Source organism: Python bivittatus, unplaced genomic scaffold (assembly GCF_059951505.1).
Source record: "Python bivittatus isolate LINGU-HERP-01145 unplaced genomic scaffold, Pbiv_v1 ctg000410_np1212, whole genome shotgun sequence".
NCBI classification, from domain to species: Eukaryota; Metazoa; Chordata; class Lepidosauria; order Squamata; family Pythonidae; genus Python; species Python bivittatus.
In genome coordinates, this window is record NW_028277067.1 from 3974161 (window position 1) to 3992755 (window position 18595).

Sequence of the window (18595 nt, forward strand, 5' to 3'; positions counted from 1 at the left end):
AAGTCCACCCCATATCTATCTATGTAACCATTTCTTGGCATCCATATGAACACTGTGGCCTAGAATGCTGGAAATTTTTGAATGGTTCTCTGGTGTACTGCAGCACCTGTGTATCAGTTTCAATGCCCAGCATATATTCTGATGTCATTGCAGCAATTCTTCAAGATCTTATCTGAGATCTTATCTGGAGAAGCCAAGAAATGAAACATGACGTTCAACACAGCTGTTCTCCCACTGCTCTAGAGGTCCATTACACCTTTCCTATAACAGGAACCCTTTTACACTTGAACATACAAGATACTTACCAACCAGTCCCAGAGTGGCTTCTGCATCAGGAGGGATCTTATCTAACAGCTGCTTCTTAAAGCCACTATTACTTGACTCTCCCTGCAAGAAGAAAACAACTTGGAGATGTTTTCTCTGAATTTGAGAAAATTAGATATTTTCTTAGGGAAGATGCTTGAAAGAGCGATAGCACAGCTTTAGATGCTCCTGAAAGAAAGCCGATTTCAATATGGGTTCAGATTTGGACTAAATCAGCCTTGAGTGTTCTGATGGATGACTTTTACCAAGAGAGAGGCTACAATATAGCTGGTCCTCTTTGATTTCTTGGTAGCTTTTGATCATGGTATCCTTCTAAACTAGCTCTGTGGGTTGGGAATCCAGGGCACAATAGTTCAGTAACTCTATTTTTACCTGCAGGACTATACTCAGAAATGGCTTTTTGTCACCATATTTTGTTCCCATGGTGATTAAGTAGTGGAGCTCTACGAGGTTCCATTCTGCCCTCAGTGCTGTTCATATCCATGTATTCTGGTAACTCAAGGCTGGCTATTACAATGTGCTGTATGTAGGGCTGCCTGATATGCAATTAATCCAGAAGCTGCAGCTTCTGCAAAATATTATGGTTGGGTTGTTGAAGGGAGCAGCTGATCTTGAATTATATGCTTTGAACATGCTGCATTGGCTGCTGGTATGTTAGCAAGTCAAATTCTGGAACTCTGTTGAGCATTGTAAAACTCAGTACAGCTTGGGACCCCAGTATCAGATGCTTGGAATTTGACCATCTTGACCACCATGTAGCTGCCTGGCTTATAAAATAATTAAGATCAAATAATTAAGATTAAGATAGCCTACTTGAAGTTATTTAGACATTCGCTATGGGACAACCCAAGAGAAAGAGGTTTTCAATATAGTCGATGATGATGGATTTTCTTCTCTGTCTTACTTTAAAGAGTAATGTATAAAATATACACACTGTCCATACGTGCATACATTCTTACTCCCTGAATGACTGCTTCCTTAATGCTTTCAATATTTGCTTGCTTTGCATGCTTTTTATATATGTAGGAACAACTGGAACAGCAATCCGCTTTCATATTAAATATTTCTTATCGACGTAGGCATTAAGGACCAGGCATTTGAACTGGGATAGTAGCCAAACTCTGTTGGTTGCTTTGTTTGGTTATCATTTTTCTTACTTGATTGTAAAATGGAATTAACTTTTAGATCTCTGGCATGTCTGGTTGCAATTTTTGTTTTTAATTGTGTGGTTTTGTGGTTTTTTGGTTTTAATTCCCAGTTGGCCGTCCAGCCCTGTTGTAAGAAGTGTGGCCATATACATATTTTAAGCAAAATAAATACAATGTTCAGCTAAAAGCAGAACAATCTTTGGGGACCCAGGTTAAAGCTTAAACCCTCTAGAGAAGAGGCTCTCAGACTGAGGGTCAGGACTCCTGTGGGGTGATGGTGGTCACAAGCAACTTCAAAGTAGATCACACTTTTGAAAAAACAATCTGATCAGCCTTACAGAGGCAGGGTGGGCACACTATCAAAACCTGGTTTGGCAAAGTTTGAGAAGCCATAGATTAAAATATAATTATTACAGATGTATTTCTTGTGCCATCTTAATCCCATGAAATTCATTTTAGTCACGTAAATTGCAGTATTGCAAAGTTTGAGAAACCTGGCATCCAACAGAAAATGCATTAAGCCTCAGTGAGGCTTGCTTTCTGGTAAGCATGCTGGGATTAATCTACTGTGTATGAATGAGTGTAGGAGAGAAGACTTACATCTTATAGGTTGGGCTCACACAACATGCAACCTTTTTTAATCATTCTTGTTCAAGTTCTTGAGTAGTCATACCAAGTCTGGCCAATCCAGTGATTTAATACTTTCTACCAATCATAATGACTGCTTTGGTTGCTTGGTTCTCTTTCAAGTCTGAGGACCACTGAGGTCTGAATACAATTCCAGACTTAGACGGGAAAATTTATAGTTTGAATCCGAGAGCTCGTGGCACTGTAGTCATAAAATGTTCTCCATTTATTTACTCCAAAGTTAACTTACCTGCTCTGAGCCATTAAAAAAGGTCTTCATCTCAATTTGGTGATGTTCTTGCAACAGTGGTTGAGCTGAGTCTTTGGCATCTGTCCGCTGCACCAGTGCAGGCGAGAGAGTGTTTATTGAAGCTGATTCATTAGGGTGACTGGGGAAAGGATGAAAAAAATGTGAGGTGCAACGAAGAGAAAAAGAATAAGGATGCAACAGTAAAAAAATAATGTCTAGGTCTTCAGGCAAGAATTCATGTGACAACTGATACATGTAAAATTGTCAGATTAATTTACAGCCATTGTGCAACAACCAAAACTAGAGAACTTGAGTTTATTGCACAGATTTTAATTTCCAGCCCCTGATTATCATCATCATACTCTTCTTTGCACTGTTCCGATGAAATGGAACTGTTGAGCCCAAAGACCAAAAAGGTAGCAGACACAGGACAGTTCCTTGTATGTCCCATTTTTCCTGAGTGCCACATCCCCAGAGGTAAGTATGACAGGCAGATGCTTCTGCTGTCTTCCTCCCTGCTCCTGATCTTGCAGATAGAGGGCAGACCGGGACCATTACTGGCCTTGTGCTGAGCTTGGAATGAAATCCAAATATTGTGCATTGGTGATCACAGCAGCAGAGCAGGTCTTATCTGATACTCTTTCATCCTCAGTATATATCCTTTTCCCCCTGAATATGACCCATTTGCTCTATCTGTCACTAGCTTGATTTATGGAGTAAGCCTGATCCAAGAAGATCTAGACATTGATTTGTGCCAATTTTTCTTGGCTGTCCCATTCATTCCTTGGGTGGGGAAATGTCATCTGTCATATCTGTCCCTGCCAATACCTGTGCTGAAGTAGGAGAGTTCTTAAAAGCACCTCTTGGTCATCTGGCTTGAGTTTCCCTTCATAGATCATTTGGGAAAGGACCTGATTGGCAATCCCAGCTAGACTCTTTTCTTGCAAGTCTAGAAGGACAGTTCCTAGAAATGCAGAAAGTGGGATTTAATTAATCACCCAAAAGAAACATTGTTTTGATCATTCAAAAGAGACATTTGTTCCCATTATAAAGTACATCAAAAGGAGAATTAGAAACCTTTTAAGGTGATTTTTCAATCCTTTCCCCAAAATAAATGCCCAGCTGCTACTCTTGTTAAAGATACTCCTTAATCGTTCATTGAGGCTATATTGTGCTATAGAAGGATTGAAGGACAGAGAGAGAGACATAGAATGAATAGATATAGATAGATATAAATGTAGGTGTAGATATAGTAGATATAAATATAGATATACTGTATAGATTTACTTTCCCCTACATTTGTTATTATTAATGACTTTTTCCCCCCTTTGGAAGTCTTGGGCAAAGTCCCCCAAATTACTGTAAGAATATTTGTTGGGGCAAGAAAACAGGTGAGAACAAGTCCATCACAGGATATCAATACAAATATGAATATAGATCCTGTATATAATATAGCATCAGGATTTGGACAATGGGAAGGGTGAGGGCAAGCACCCTCCCTTTTCTCTTGTAGCGTATTCTCTTGATACAACCAAACAGCAAGTTCTTAATGGAAAACTGAGTAATCATTACAGACACAATCCTTGCAGTTCATTCCCTCACCTTTGCTAAAAGCCTTGCGTGCCTCCAGAAGGCTTTGGAAAGTCAGATATGAAAGGTGAGGTCTCCCCCAATGCCCCATCTCCTCAAAGTCCTCTTCCAGTTTGATCCAGTGAGAAGCCTCCATCCAGCGAAACTCATTGTTCTTGTCCATGACCAGTTCATGAAGTTCCACATATGACTGAAGAGAATGACAAAAACATGTCATGATGATTGCCACTTTTCCCTCCTTCAGTGCTTTTTAACAGTGATGCAACTGGCAGAAATTCAACAGGCAACATTTCTATCAGCAGGGATATACTGGGGGGGAAGGGGGACAACAATTTTACCTGCTGCATATCTCCCCCAGTGATGAGGACATTAGGGACACAAGGAATAGTAGTAAAAAGAAAATCCCTTTAAGAAAGAAAAGTAGATAGCAGCCTTCCTGTGGACCAAGTTGCTGCACTCCAGATGTGTGGGGACTTGGGCACTGATAGATGTGAATTTTAAGAGTTGTAGTTCCTACATCTGCAGGACAAGAGATGGGGAAAGCTGCTCTACGAGTCCACTGCCACCCCCTGCCAAGTACTTGTATGAAAGGTGCACTTGTTCCTGCCTCACTAAAGCCTGTGCTGTGTATCCTTTATTCCTGTTTAGAGCAGGAGCGTGCAATTTTTGGCAGGCTGAGGTCTTTAGGTTAGATGCCAAGGGATATGCTCCAAAGGGTAGTGGATGGGGATCAAGGCAAAACACTAACCCTGATTTACTTTTGACTAAAATAAAGCCTGACTCATTGCCAAGTTTTCTTGGTGGCTATATGGAGGTAACCATATTGTTTTCTTCAGGGATGTTTTTTGATGTCCCAATGTAGCCTATTGCGTTGGGATTTCCTGGTGTATCCCTGGAATTCACTAGGATTGTCTGTGTTGAGCATTTCTGGCCTTTGTCAAGGTTGGTTTGGTGCTATTTAATTAAAATTAAATATAGTCAATAGGAATACTTTTCTCTTGGGTTTTTAATATTTTTCTTATGTTGCATTAAAACTTTCAATTTGATGACACTTAAGTCCCTTGGGGCAATGCTTACAGCTGTGTGGGAAAAGTAAAGGTTTGATGTCTGAGGTTCTGCACTTTTCTTTTGAGAAAATTGTAGTTTTAAACTTGGTTGAACTTTGCAAAGGCCTGCAAGGGAGTTATGATTCTGTTTATTACTCAAATTTATATCTCACCACAACCATAGCACTTTTGGCTGCTCACAAAATGTTTTTATGATGGTAGAAGCAGCACCCCTCCCCCAAATTTAAAATCCATCTGGATGATATTCCTTGTTTTGAAACAGCACTGTATTTGTGACTGAGATCTGACATATGGTGTAGGAACTCCATGCGTGGCTCTCCCACCATTTAGATTTTTTAAAAAGAGGAAGGGGTGGATCAGAAGGAATGGAATGTCATTGGTCCTCCTTGCACCATTTCTTTAACTAAAATTGTGAAATTACTGTATTTTGCAAACAGACGGTTCCTAGCACTTCCAGTCAAAGGGATTGTACAGGTAGTCCTCGACGTACGGCCATTTGTTTAGTGACCATTCAAAATTACAACAGTACTGAAAAAGTGATTTATGACTGGTCCTTGCACTTACAACTGTCACAGCATCCCTGGGGTCACGTGATCAAAATTCGGGCACTTGGCAACCAGCATGTATTTACGATGGTTGCAGTGCCCCAGGGTCACATGATCACCATTTGTGACCTTCGCAGCCAGCTTCCAACAAGCAAAATCAATGGGGAACTACATGATTCACTTAACAACTATGTGATTTGCTTAATGACCACATGATTCACTTCACCACCACCACAAAAAATGTTGTAAAATTGGGTGTAGTCATGTGATGCCTCACTTAATGACCATACCACTTAACGACAAATTTTCTGGTCCCTATTGTGATCATAAGTTGAGGACTACCTGTAGTTGTTATTAATAGATTTTCAGAGAGAGATAAGAAAAAGAAGATGGACTACATTATGATGAACATAGGAAGGTGACAAATGGAAACTGATGACAAACTGCAGCATAGAAGTATCAGACAGCACCCTAATTTATCTTTTAAAGAAATACTTAGATGGACCACTTGTTTTATGCTCGCAAAATGTCTTTTTGATGCTTTATAGCTTTGTTATATTTTACATTGTTTTAAATACTGTTTAAATGTTCTAATATTTTGCAAATTCTTTTGAACCTTTATGCTGATCTATGACCTTAATAAAGATTTGATTTGATCTTTTGAACCTCAAGCAAAGTTATTTCAGGCACTTTGAATCAAATAATAATTATGTAGGGACTGTATAAAAATCCAAGACGTGTATGTTGCATTTATGTAGAAAAGAAATTGTTTGGCAACCCCAGCACCATTGTGGCTTTCAAGGCTACTTCATGGAAAGGGCACTCCAAAGGTTTCTGCTGGTGGATCCTTGATGGCTTGGGGACTGCTTACAAATTACCACAACCAAACTCAAATGTCTCCAGGCCCTAGAAACGTACATTATGGGAAGCTTTGTGGGAGATGAGTTGCTTCGCAGGCTCCGTACTTCCCGGCTCCCCCTCAGGTGAGGAGGAGCTACCTGTCAACAAGAAAATAAGTTTACTTATTCATCACTTTTGAATCTCCAATCTCCCCATCCATTTTCTCCAAAGTGCTCCAAACGGCACACAGAAAATTATTCCCTTCTATGTCCTTGACAACTCTATTAGGTAAATCAGATGAGAGATATGACCTTCCACAAATCACCCCCCTGTAGATGTCTTCTGTTTGGAGCCAACACTTTTGATCCACTATATTACATAGACTCATTCATTCATACTTGCTGGAATCTGGACACTCTTTCCTTCTTGTGACCTCGATGAATCTCATGTAAATGACAGGGGCTTTTAACCCTAACCCTACCCCTAGCTTAGTCTTTTGTGATTGTTGATTGTGTTGTGATAACCCAACTCCTTGGATTACTTTATGATTCAATATATTGTTTGACCCCAGAAAATGGGTTAACATAGTAATGAGGGAAAGTCTGTTGTGTGCGAACCTACCCTTATGTCTGTCAGAAGGACTGAGGCAGAAAAACAGATACACCACAGCTCAGCTCACAAACTAGCAGAGATAGTTTACTGGGGCAAAATTCCATGCACTGTGTGAACTAGGGAAAAATACCATTGCCTTCTGGTCTAGGCTTTTGGGGGCAATAATGTTTGGGTGGTATAAAATCTGTGCAGGGCTGGCCCTGTCATTAAGCAAAGTGGGCAGTGAGAACTTGGTTCTCTTCTATGGATGGGCCAAAACAATTTTACTGTGAGCTGCATATCCCCATTTTCTTATTCTTAATTTTCATCTGTGGGTAGTGCAAAAAGAACAGATTTTAATGGAGAAAGTTATTGTGGATTTTGGAAGGGATGTTCTCCAGTCATAGAGATATTCAGTGTAAGATACATTAAAATTTCCAATTTGAGATAATTTGGCATTAATACAAACTTTAGTTCTTCATTCATTTCATTGACTGAGCTCCAGTATGAATTTTGGAGCAAAGAAGAAACACGGTAAACAACTTCAGTGCTGTAATTCCTGGCAATGCAAAAATAGGAATAATCAAAGGAGGCAAAGTTGGTGCTCTCATATGGAGTAGGATACAGTTGGGAAGAGAGTATCAACATTGCAAGATGGTTCTGACTTGCTAAAGATTCTTGCTAATATGTAAATATGTAAAATATCTTTAAATGTGAATGCTCCAAAACCAGAATGTGCATACAAATTATTCAGGACCTTAAAAATTACCAGAATTTTGGTGAACCAAAGTATTAATGCACTCATGACTGTCAACAATTTAATAGTCATAATAACACTAGCTTGTCTAGAAACCTAAGGAATTTCTAACTGTGATTCATAGTTTTTTCTTTTAACCAGTAAATTACATCCCCTTTTATTTATTTATGGCTTGGGCAAGTGACTGAATCATGTATGACATGCCACACAATTTATATCTCCAAATGGCAGGGAAGACTCTATTTTGAGTGCATCTTTTGGATAAAGAAGAACAGCTAGCACTTCCTGCCACTGCCTTCCCCTTTCACAGATTAAAAATTAGCACATCCATCCTGAATATTTTGCCACTTATTCAATTGCAGTTATTTTAAAAATATAGAGTCATACAAATACTAGACTAGCCTTTTCCAACCTTGGGTGGGACCAAGTACCATGAAGCTGGTGGGGAATTATGAAGAGTTTAATCCAAACCATTTGTGGGGGGCAACAGATTATAAAAAGCTGAATTGTTGAGGACAAGTAAAGAAGATGCCCATTATTTTTCCTATCCTCCTTGTGCGACTCCACTTATTTTTGGCCAGCCACTTTTGGCCTAGAAGACTGGTTGAGATATCTTTTTGATTGATCCAGGAAGAATATTCTTAAGAGTCTGCCTTTCCAGTCCTATTCATTGCCTCAAACCTGGAACAAGAGGTAACATATGTTCACACACAGTAAATTGCTGTTACCAGGTTGGGGCTTATAAAGCAAAACAGTGGAGAGGGAATGGTATGAGACTGAGATTAGGATCATGCAATTGGCCTTACTTTTAATTTCAGGTGAAAAATGACTGGGTTGAGGATTTCAGGGGAGAGAGCAAAAGGTGAAGTGAGTAGACACCCCCCCCCCCTTCTTTTTCCATTGGAAATGGACTCTGATGCTTATTCATAGCTGTCTAATAGAGGAAAATGTTTGAAAGTCTGTTTCTGCAAGTGTCCAATGTTACTTCACCCAAAGTTGGAACGATTCCTCTACCAATTCCCCTATTTTTGATCACAACATCAAGGCTATCATGTAGACTATCATGTTTACAAACAATCAAAAGCACCACTAAAATGCTCCTCGGCAGCAAATAACAAGAGAAGACTCATGCAAGCAAGCCAACCTACTCGCTACAGGAGAAAAAAATAACAACAAGAAGAATCATTACTGCCCTTTACAAAATATTACCTGATGAAGGTTATATTTACCTTACATGAAATGTTTGCTTTCCCCAACAACCATCATATCCCACTGCATTATGAATTGATAGCACCACTTTACATCCTATAATTCTATAGGAAAGAATTAACCCTCTTTGTAATGGGATGTCCATGGAAACTTTTGCAGGTATCCTTGGGTATGAAAGTGGGGCTTCCAACATTTACATGCAACTCTACTTTGGTATATGCCAAAACCCAAAATTTAGCTCTTCTCTATCTCTGTCTCTGTCTCTGTCTCTGTCTCTGTCTCTGTCTCTGTCTCTGTCTCTATCATCATCTATCTCTTTCTATTCATTCATTCCACTCATAATAACAATAGTGCTCTGGGTGACATTCAAATTAAAAAAACACTTCCAATAAATAAGAAGATATATATGGTAGAATATATTTCCTTCTGCACTAACTATGGAGAAACCCCAAGGATGAAACAGAATAGCTCCCAGGGTAGAACAGAAATTGGTATTTCTAGGTTAGACATGTACTCCAACCCTTACGTATTTTTAATAGAAATTAAAAACATAGAACAATCTTTCCTATGTTCCCATATTCTAGACAAAAATGTTTCACCTTATCCTTACACATAATCATAGGTTTTGCAGATATATTGTACTGCCTACTTGTTTTCTCAAATGGAAAAGACCACCTCTTGATTCTGTTCTGATCACATTGATTACAGCCTGCTGCACCAACCTGAACTTGCTTACCTTGAAAACAACTTCCACAGTCCGACATTCAAGAGGGGTAAAAAAAAGGCACGTGAAGTTTTGGCTCTATAAATGCCCGCTTTGGCAACTGCACAAGGCACTCTGGCTCCACCCTTACATTCCTGTCACAAGTGGTTCTTGTGTTCATAGTAAATTCATAACCACTCTACATTTGCTGACAGTAAATATAGAGCATTTGGCTGTTTTCTAGGTGAGGGGACAAGCAATGAAGTGGCTAGAAATCACAGCTCAAGTTCAAAACAAGCCTAGATTATTAACGTTTAGTCACGTACATGCATTTGTATGTCACCTACTCTAAGGATTCCAAGCAGAATACATTTTGGGTGATCAAAACATGTCAAGCAATTAGGTTGCTAAATTATGAAATACTTGATACTTCTAGTCCATAAAAGAGATGGAATTGCAGGAGAAAGTTTGGCAACATGGGCTCAGTTAGAATGAAGGCACGCTAGGAGTGTCCATTTTTGGGGGGGGGGGATGATAGCACCATCCAATAGATCAGGAGACAGTGAGGGGGAAGATATAACTCATCCTGGGATCCTTATGCTTTTTGATCTGGCCTTGCTGAAGAGTAATTTCTAAAATGTAGAATATTAACTTAATCTACTGAATTGTATCTAATTACACTGAATATAAATAGAATATTAAACATTTAAATGTTCATAGATTGATAGAATAATAGAAGAGATCTGAGAATTCCCTGTTAACGCAAGACCCCCTACAGTATCTCTGACAGATGTCCATCCAGCCTGTTTGAAGACCTCTAGCAAAAGAGACCTCACCCTTTCACGAGGCAGCCTGTCCCACTAGCTGACAACTCATACAGTCAGGAAGTTCCTTCTGATATCTAGCCTGAACCTTCCTTGTAATTTTAATCCATTGGTTCTGGTCCTGCCCTCTGGGGCAGTAGAGACATGTTGTCAAATCTGCTCAGCATGATCAACCATTCATTGACTGAGTTTACATCTCACTCTATCATGGTGTGCTTAACTGTGGACTGGTGAATTTTGATCTTGGGATTCGATGAATAATTGATGTTATAGAAATATTTTGTACAATATATATATGTGTGTGTGTGCACGCGTATGTATGTATGTATGTATGTATGTATATATATATGAAATAGATTGATTTTAGGACTTTTTTGGATATTAGATTAAAAACCATATTTTATTATGTAAACTTTTGGATATTAGAATAAGAGGCGAATATATTTTACATTTATACCTGTACCAAGGAAGGTCGGAAGCTACTCTTTCTTTTCTATATCCTTTTTTTTCCTTTTCTTTTTTCCTTTTTTTTTTCCTTTTCTTGATTTCTGTATTTTAACTCTTTTTGAAAATATAATAAAAAATTTTTTAAAAAACATTGTGGCCTGGTGAATAAACTATAATTGGCTGGGATCACAGTCTATGCTAAACCAAAACCCATGGTTTATAAGTCACATTGGCAGGATTCACAGAAAGAGCTAAGTCAAAATAAAAATTAAAAAAAAAAAACCCATCCGCATTATGGCTTAATATGATGTGAAAATTCAGACAATGCGGTCTTTGTCTAAAGCACTAAAGTAACTGTAATCCTTATTGAAGGATTTGAATAAAATGCTACCTGTATATGTTTTCCTATAATTAATATGGCAGGAGACTTAGTGCTAAACTTGCACGGTAAAAACTTGCAATTGCACGGTAAAAAACAACAGTTGATGAAGAGAGCAATGTTCACTAGGTACAGAATGCAAAGAGGGAGACTTAACAAAATTCATTGTGAGACAAATGGCCTTTAGCAATAAGGAAAAATCTTCCATTGGTAGCCCTGAAAGCTTTTTTCCTAAAATTAATTGGGAGGAAGAACAGAATAAAAATTAAATAATAAGAACAACAACAACAATAAGAACAACAACAACAACGATGGTGATGATGGTGGAAATTGGATTTTAAACAGGGTGCAGAAGAAAAGGAAAAATGCAGTCTTCCCACTTCTCACTGTGGTCTTCATGAAATGGTCTACCTTCCCATACTTAATCTTTACTTTTAAAAGAAAAGAGATGGTTCCTTAATTACTTGAATAAACATTTGCAAACACATATACAGACTACCACGCCTGAGTTGTAAAAATCCAGACAACCAATAGCTGAGAGCAAGGAGATACAGAAAACTCTCTTTCTCTGATTCCATCTGCTGGTCATGCAAATTTCTGCAGCCATGATCTGGTAGCCCTAACATGCACACACACACACATTCATGTATGAAAAGCAGATGGTTAAGAGAGTGGATAAAGAAAATCCAAAATGGCAGCTGCTTCTGACTACAGCCATATTTCTTTCCTCCTCTCATTACCACCAGGAGCAGGATGGATTATGCGAAGAAGCAACTATAATGCTATTTGCCTTTATTTGTATAACTGATGCAGGCAAGATAATTCAGCTATTCTTTGCACAGAATTCAAATTGCCTCAATGCAGAGTTTTATTTATATATTTTTCTAATGTACAGAACTGTATTAATATGCTCTAGCTAAAATGACGTTTCATAGATGGGCAGATGGGATTGTACCAAAGGCATAATCAGGTTTCTTTTTCTTAAGAGGCTTCTTGGGAATGAAACACACAGGTCTTCCAAAGTATTGTAGAACTCTCTGTCTCTGTCCATGGGAAGCTCCCTTCAGATTTTCTGGCCTGTGTTCCTTACCCCTACCTTTTCTTTTAATCAGGAGGGGGCAATCTTTTCCACCCAAGAAACACATTTAGTGGTGGGTCTGGGTCCATACTTGCAGACCAAAAGGATACAATTTGAAGAAAAATAATGTTAAACTTTAAACTTGTTCACGTATTTGTGCTACCCTGCTTTTTGGCCACATAGATTACAGATCTATTGTATTTAGCTATCCAAATATTTTCTACTCCCTTAGGTGTGTTGAACAGCCTTTGCCTCTTATGCACCCATAGATAAAACTCCCTCTCATCTCTTTGTAATGACATTTCTCCCAGTCCTTTCAAATTCTGTTTCAAAACTTGGAAAGCCTTTAGCTTATACTCTTTGTTCTTGCCCTGGATTGGACCTTAATTCATGTAACTGCAGTGGCTCACAGTCATCTCATCAGCCATGTTTTCCTTCCACTGACCCCTGTTGTCTGAAGTTGGTTTGTAGCCTCTTTGGGGGAGAAACTGGAGCTTTGCTGTATTGATTAATAGCTATGTTAACTCTGTCAGCCACTATGTATCCTGATGCCACTACTGGCTGGGTGATTCACATAGCCTTCTCTACTGAAGTTAAGTTCTAGGTAGGAAATTGTGAAGTAGCCTTTATGTTTCTTACTGTCACTTCATCACACCCACCAATAATGAAAGGATCTGCTTTTAACTGGCTATAAACAGAAACAATTTAAACTCAATAGGGTTTGTCTTCACTTCAAACAAAGCTTGTATTTATCATCAATAGTGAAATGTTCAAGGAACAGCTGAAAGCCAATGTCCTTGTGGGGGACAGATTGCCTGATAAGGGGGCAAAGCTCACTGACTTTTCATCAGATGGTTACTGTCAACAGGGAAGGGCCAATTTCCACTGGCTGCAACCAATTCAGCCATCACAAAGGGCCTCCATGCTACCTACCTACCTTTCCAATTGGCTAAGAAGCCTTATATAGTTTTTCAATTGACGAGTGCATTCTGTATTATCGTCCTTGGGTTAGAAACTCAAAAGCAATCTTGATTTAGAAAATCAGACTTTTCTAAACCTTCTTGTTTAGTGTTTTTCCTCTACAAAATTGTTCTCTCCGAAGGTACTTCATTCATTAGGGCTTTCCTACTTGAGTTGGTATTGACATGTAGTTTAGTCCCTTACCTTTTTATAGCTGCAATTATAACTTTGAAAGCAAGTTGATGATGCCTATTGAAATCTCAGAAGGGAACTAGTAATCCTGCATCTTCCTTTTGTATAACTTATATAACAACACATAAATACTATTTCATAACTGGAAAATATTTTCAGAAAATAAATTTGTTGCTTAGAAAATTTCTACAGAGATCTTCAATTCTGAGAATATCTTTACAGAAAATGCAATTGCCAATTAATGAGGGAGGATTTGGTCTTCCATATCTGGAGCTATATCATCATGCTTATTTATTGTCAAGTGTTAAATACTGGAAGCCAATAAGTGGTGTTAATTTTCTGATTTGGGCAACTTTGGAATATACATATATAACATCTTTGATTGGATGGACAGTATTAGGATCGAAATACACTAAAACTCTAATATCTCTGGAAACAATTTCATCAGTTAGAGAGCTATGGAATGTAATGTCTAATAAAAAAAGATTTGAACCTTTTTCCTATGCCAAATTGACTTTATGGGGAAACCCAATTTTAAAAATTGGGAAAAAGATGGTAATATGGAAAAATTGGATGGAAGTGGGGATATTGACATTGGACCAACTGATAGATGATGAAGATGAATTTTTAACATATGCTGTGTTAAGAGATAAATATCATCTATCAGATGTAACCCAATGGCAATATTTACGCTTACAACATATGTTAACAACATTGTTTGGACCAGCAGCGTTTTCAGCTTCTGAGACACCTGAGATATTAGGACAACTTGTTAAATTCTTTAAAACTAAAAAACCTACTATTAGTATGTATAGATATTTGTTATCAATAAATCAATTTGATATGCAGATGCTAAGGGATGAATGGCATAAAGAATTAGAGGTTTCTATATTGCCTAGACAATGGGAGAGTGTCTTAACTTCTGTAGCAAGAGTGTCAATGGAACTTAAACTATGACTTATACAACAAAAAATAATATTTAGAATTTATTGGACTCCATTATATCTGTATAGAAAAGGATTGTCAAAAACAGCATGTTGTTGTAGATGTAATAAGGACAATGCCTCTTTAAAACATATGTTCTTACAATGTCCAATACTTACTAAGTTTTGAGAGAAAGCAGTGGACTATATAAACATGATGGTATTAACTAGTACGTAACATGCCATGTACAGTTGATTTGTGAAGATGCCACCACAGTGATTCTGAGCATTTCTATGCAACTTTTAATGCCTTCAGAGCACTTCAGATATATTATTTTGTTATAATGTTACAATAATCCACTCTATAAAGTAGGTGAAGGTATTTTCTTCAGGATATTGCAGGTGGGAGACTGAGAATGGCTTGCCTAAAGCCACCTAGTGAGTGAGCTCATGGTGGAAGAAAGTTTCAAGCTGGGGAATTCCTGGTTTGCAGCTCAGTCTCTGAGCTCACTCCATGCCACTGAAGATGCCATTGCACACACTCACTTGGTCCAGTGTCCTCACGCCTCTGATAGGATCCTGCTTTCCCCAGGGACACCCTCTCCATCCTCCTCCTTTTACTCAGGTGATATGTTCCCTGGTGATCAGGCCAGGAGTAATGACTGAAAGATATGCAGACACGCGGGCAAATGCTCATCTGGTGAACTGAAAATGCAGAAATGAGAAGGAGAGACTGTGGCAAGGCTTATCTTGCCAAATAAAATGAGATTGCTACTTTTCTTGTTAGCTGCCATTAGCCTACTGCCAGCCATATCTGTCTAGTTCCCAGGTCCCAGATCATAGAGTCCTAGATCTGCTCTCCAGAGGCCAGCCCTAGATGTGCTGCTGTGGCCATAGGACAATTTGCAATATTTTGGCAAGATCGGTGAGATTCTCCATAGTTAAGCCATCTATGGGACAGAGGCAGGAAAAAAACTCGTGAAGTCACTGCAGACATGATTATGGCATTCAAACATTGTAGGGTTTCCTATAAATAATCTACCCATTATGCAAAGCAAATCAACCACCTCAGGAGGTAGATGACAGGAGGCAGCAGAAGACATGGAAAATAGAGCTTTTTGCACCACACAGCCTGCCCTGGTCCTGTTAAGTGCTGGAAGGTACATTGCCATATGAAAGACAGATAAAACTGCCAGACCTGTAAGGAGTCAAGGCTATACAGAACACAGCTTTTTGTATATGAATGATTGACTGAAGGCACCATCTTGTTCTTCACCTTAGGTAGTTAAATACCTCAGTCCAGCCCTATTGCAAGATGATCCATTTTGTATCACCTTTGGGAAAGGAATCAAGGCTATTCAGAACACAGGTGGTATCCTTGAGACCAAGAGAAGTTTCTCAGGCCCATTTTAGAGTCTGAAAGAAACTGCCAGCATGTTCAGAATCTTGGTCACCACTACAGCCCGAAGGATTATGGCATCTCCAATCTAATGGCTTCCTCCTCAGCTGTGGTGAACTACAATTTCTTATATTATGCTGGCTGGGGATGATGGGAATTATAATTCAACATACATGGGAGACACCAGATTTGGGATGTGTGTTAGCAACTCGTTTGCAAACAGAGTTCCTCTCTGATAATTAGTATTAGATAGGATGTTTCTGACTGATGTGCTTCTCAAAGATGGTAACAGATTTCTTTTCTTGACCATTGGCAGAAGCATCACATTGCTTTCAGCATGAAAAACTGAAATGTCCATAGCCATTATTTTTTCAGCACTTCTTCCTTCTATGCTGGATTACATACATACAAGTACACACAAAAAACCATACACAGAAAGACATTACTAGAAAGCAATGTGAGCTGGAATGAAAATAGGATTTTGGAAAATATTTAACAGACAGAATAAAGATGATAAACCTAATGTTATATGCAAAATGGGCCAGGTTTCATTTCTTTTATTTCTGAGGGTTGTAGATTAAATCACACTAAAATTGCCACAGATTGCTGAATTCCAGATTTGGTTGCAAATTTTCCAAAATGTCACCACTGAATGAAATACAGTAGCCACCTTTTTAAAGAGAAATAAAACTTTCCTTCTCCAATGGAACAGAAAAGCACACTTTTCCATACACTACACCTTGACTGATAGTTGGTTCCTGTATGTGTGTGCATTGAAGTCAGTATTGACTTCTGGCAACTGCCTGGACAGGTATCTGCAGTTTTCTTGGCAAGGTTTTTGGAAGTGGTTTGCCATTGCCTCCTTCCCAGGGCTGAGAGGGAGTGACTGGCCCAAGGTCACCCAGTTGGCTTTGTGCCTAAGATGGGACTAGAACTCACAGTCTCCCAGTTTCTCGCCTGGTGCCTTAAGCACTACGCCAAAGTGGTTCTCAGTTCTTAAGGGATACCAAAAAGTTGTTCTCTGGCCTTTTGGGGTCAGTCTCTCAAACAACTGCTTTCTTCCATTCAAGCTAATGCACAGGTTCTTTCAGCCTCTCCTTATCCATTAGACAGGAACAGATTTGTTCTTTTATTATGTACGTTATTGCCTTGCTCTAAGATACAAGGAAATGTTTTTTAAAAATGGTAAATGTGTAAAGAGCCCACAAGTATGGACTGAGTTCACTATGGCTGCTGATTCTATCTCATTGCCAACCCCCAAGTACAAGTCAAGATATTGGCAAAGGTTTGCTCTATACATGCTTCCCACCCACCCAAATAAACAAATGCTGTAATTTTTTCATGTAGGAAAGTATTATAGCAAGGATATATTTTTGTCAGAGTTTTTCATTTTGTTTTTATTTGTAGGCATCTTGGATGTGTCCCCATAGCTGAAAAAACACACAAAGCAAAACATAATCTCCCTTCAAGTCAAGAAACGTGAGATGTATGTTTTTGCTCACCCCTCCCATGTTGGAATAGCTCTTTGCTTGCAGGGAATTTTTAACACAGGAGAGCATTAAAAATGTGGGATAGATGTGTAGACAGTTTCTTAAGACCAGACTTTCTAACTGCATAATTAAAAAAAAAAAAGACTCTGAAAGGCTCCAGTCCAGACTTGGACTATGATATGGGTGTCAAACAATTTCTGCTTTCACAATAGTCCACCTCACTGTGCAGTTTGTCTCTCTGCTGAGAATGAATGGAAAAAGGATGCATGAGAATAAACGTTTGGGTATTCTGTTTGCCTACATTGGGTGAGGCCAGTGAAGTGAATACATAGATACATTCTTTTGTATTTACAAATTCTTTTGTATTTGTAAGCCATCCATTGTTTTTAAAATAATAATAATAATAATAATAATAATAATAATAATAATAATACTGTCAACAATACCGAACAAATCAGGCCATGGTTATCAAACATCAAAAACATCTGCCAGGCTATCCCACCTCCTTTACGTGGACGATCTGAAGCTGTATGGAAAAACACCATCAGAAATAGAATCACTGCTCAACACTGTCTGTATATACAGCCAAGATACTGCAATGGAGTTTGGACTGGAGAAAGGTGCCACCCCTACCATCAACATGGGAAAAATAGTGAAAACTGAAGGAATCAAGATGCCCAATGGAAATAACATCAAAAGTCTGGATGAAGAAGATCCCTACAAATACCTGGGCATTCTTCAAGCTGACAACATCAAGCACACTGAAGTCAAGAAGAAGATTAGTAGTCAATATAACATGAGAATGAAGATCTTAAAGTCCAAATGCAGTGGTGGAAATACCATCAAGGCGATTAACACCTGGACAATTCCAGTCATTAGATACACAGCTAGAATAGTGGACTGTACTTAAGCAGAACTAGAAGCCCTGGATAGGAAGACCAGAAAAATAATGAGAATGAATCATGCCCTTCATCCAAACGGGCCTATAAGAAAGACCAAATGAAAAATCAAAAAGAGTCATGGCAAGGCAAAGTATTACATGGCCAGTACACAAAAAATCTAGCAGGCAAAGCAGATAACAACAAGACCTGGCAATGGGTAAGAGCAGGAAGGTTGAAGAAAGAGACAGAGGGGCTAATTCTGGCTACCCAAGACCAAGCCTTAAGAACAAACGCATACAAAGCCAGAATTGAGAAGGCAGCAACAGACAACAAATGCTGCCTCTGCAAAGAAGCTGACGAAACAGTGGATC

At 38.7% G+C, this 18595-nt stretch overlaps 1 protein-coding gene across 1 annotated transcript in view; it reads right to left on the reverse strand.

Moving 5' to 3' along the window:
- SLC4A1 (solute carrier family 4 member 1 (Diego blood group)) overlaps nt 1-18595 on the reverse strand; it is a 63904-nt gene that overhangs the window by 35399 nt on the left and 9910 nt on the right. The window contains exons 5-9 of the mRNA XM_007425338.4: nt 6470-6549; nt 3952-4129; nt 3178-3313; nt 2350-2488; nt 306-387 (exon numbers count right to left, since the gene is read on the reverse strand). Coding sequence (XP_007425400.2) covers nt 306-387; nt 2350-2488; nt 3178-3313; nt 3952-4129; nt 6470-6549 — 615 coding nt within the window. The remainder of the gene's footprint in view (nt 1-305; nt 388-2349; nt 2489-3177; nt 3314-3951; nt 4130-6469; nt 6550-18595) is intronic.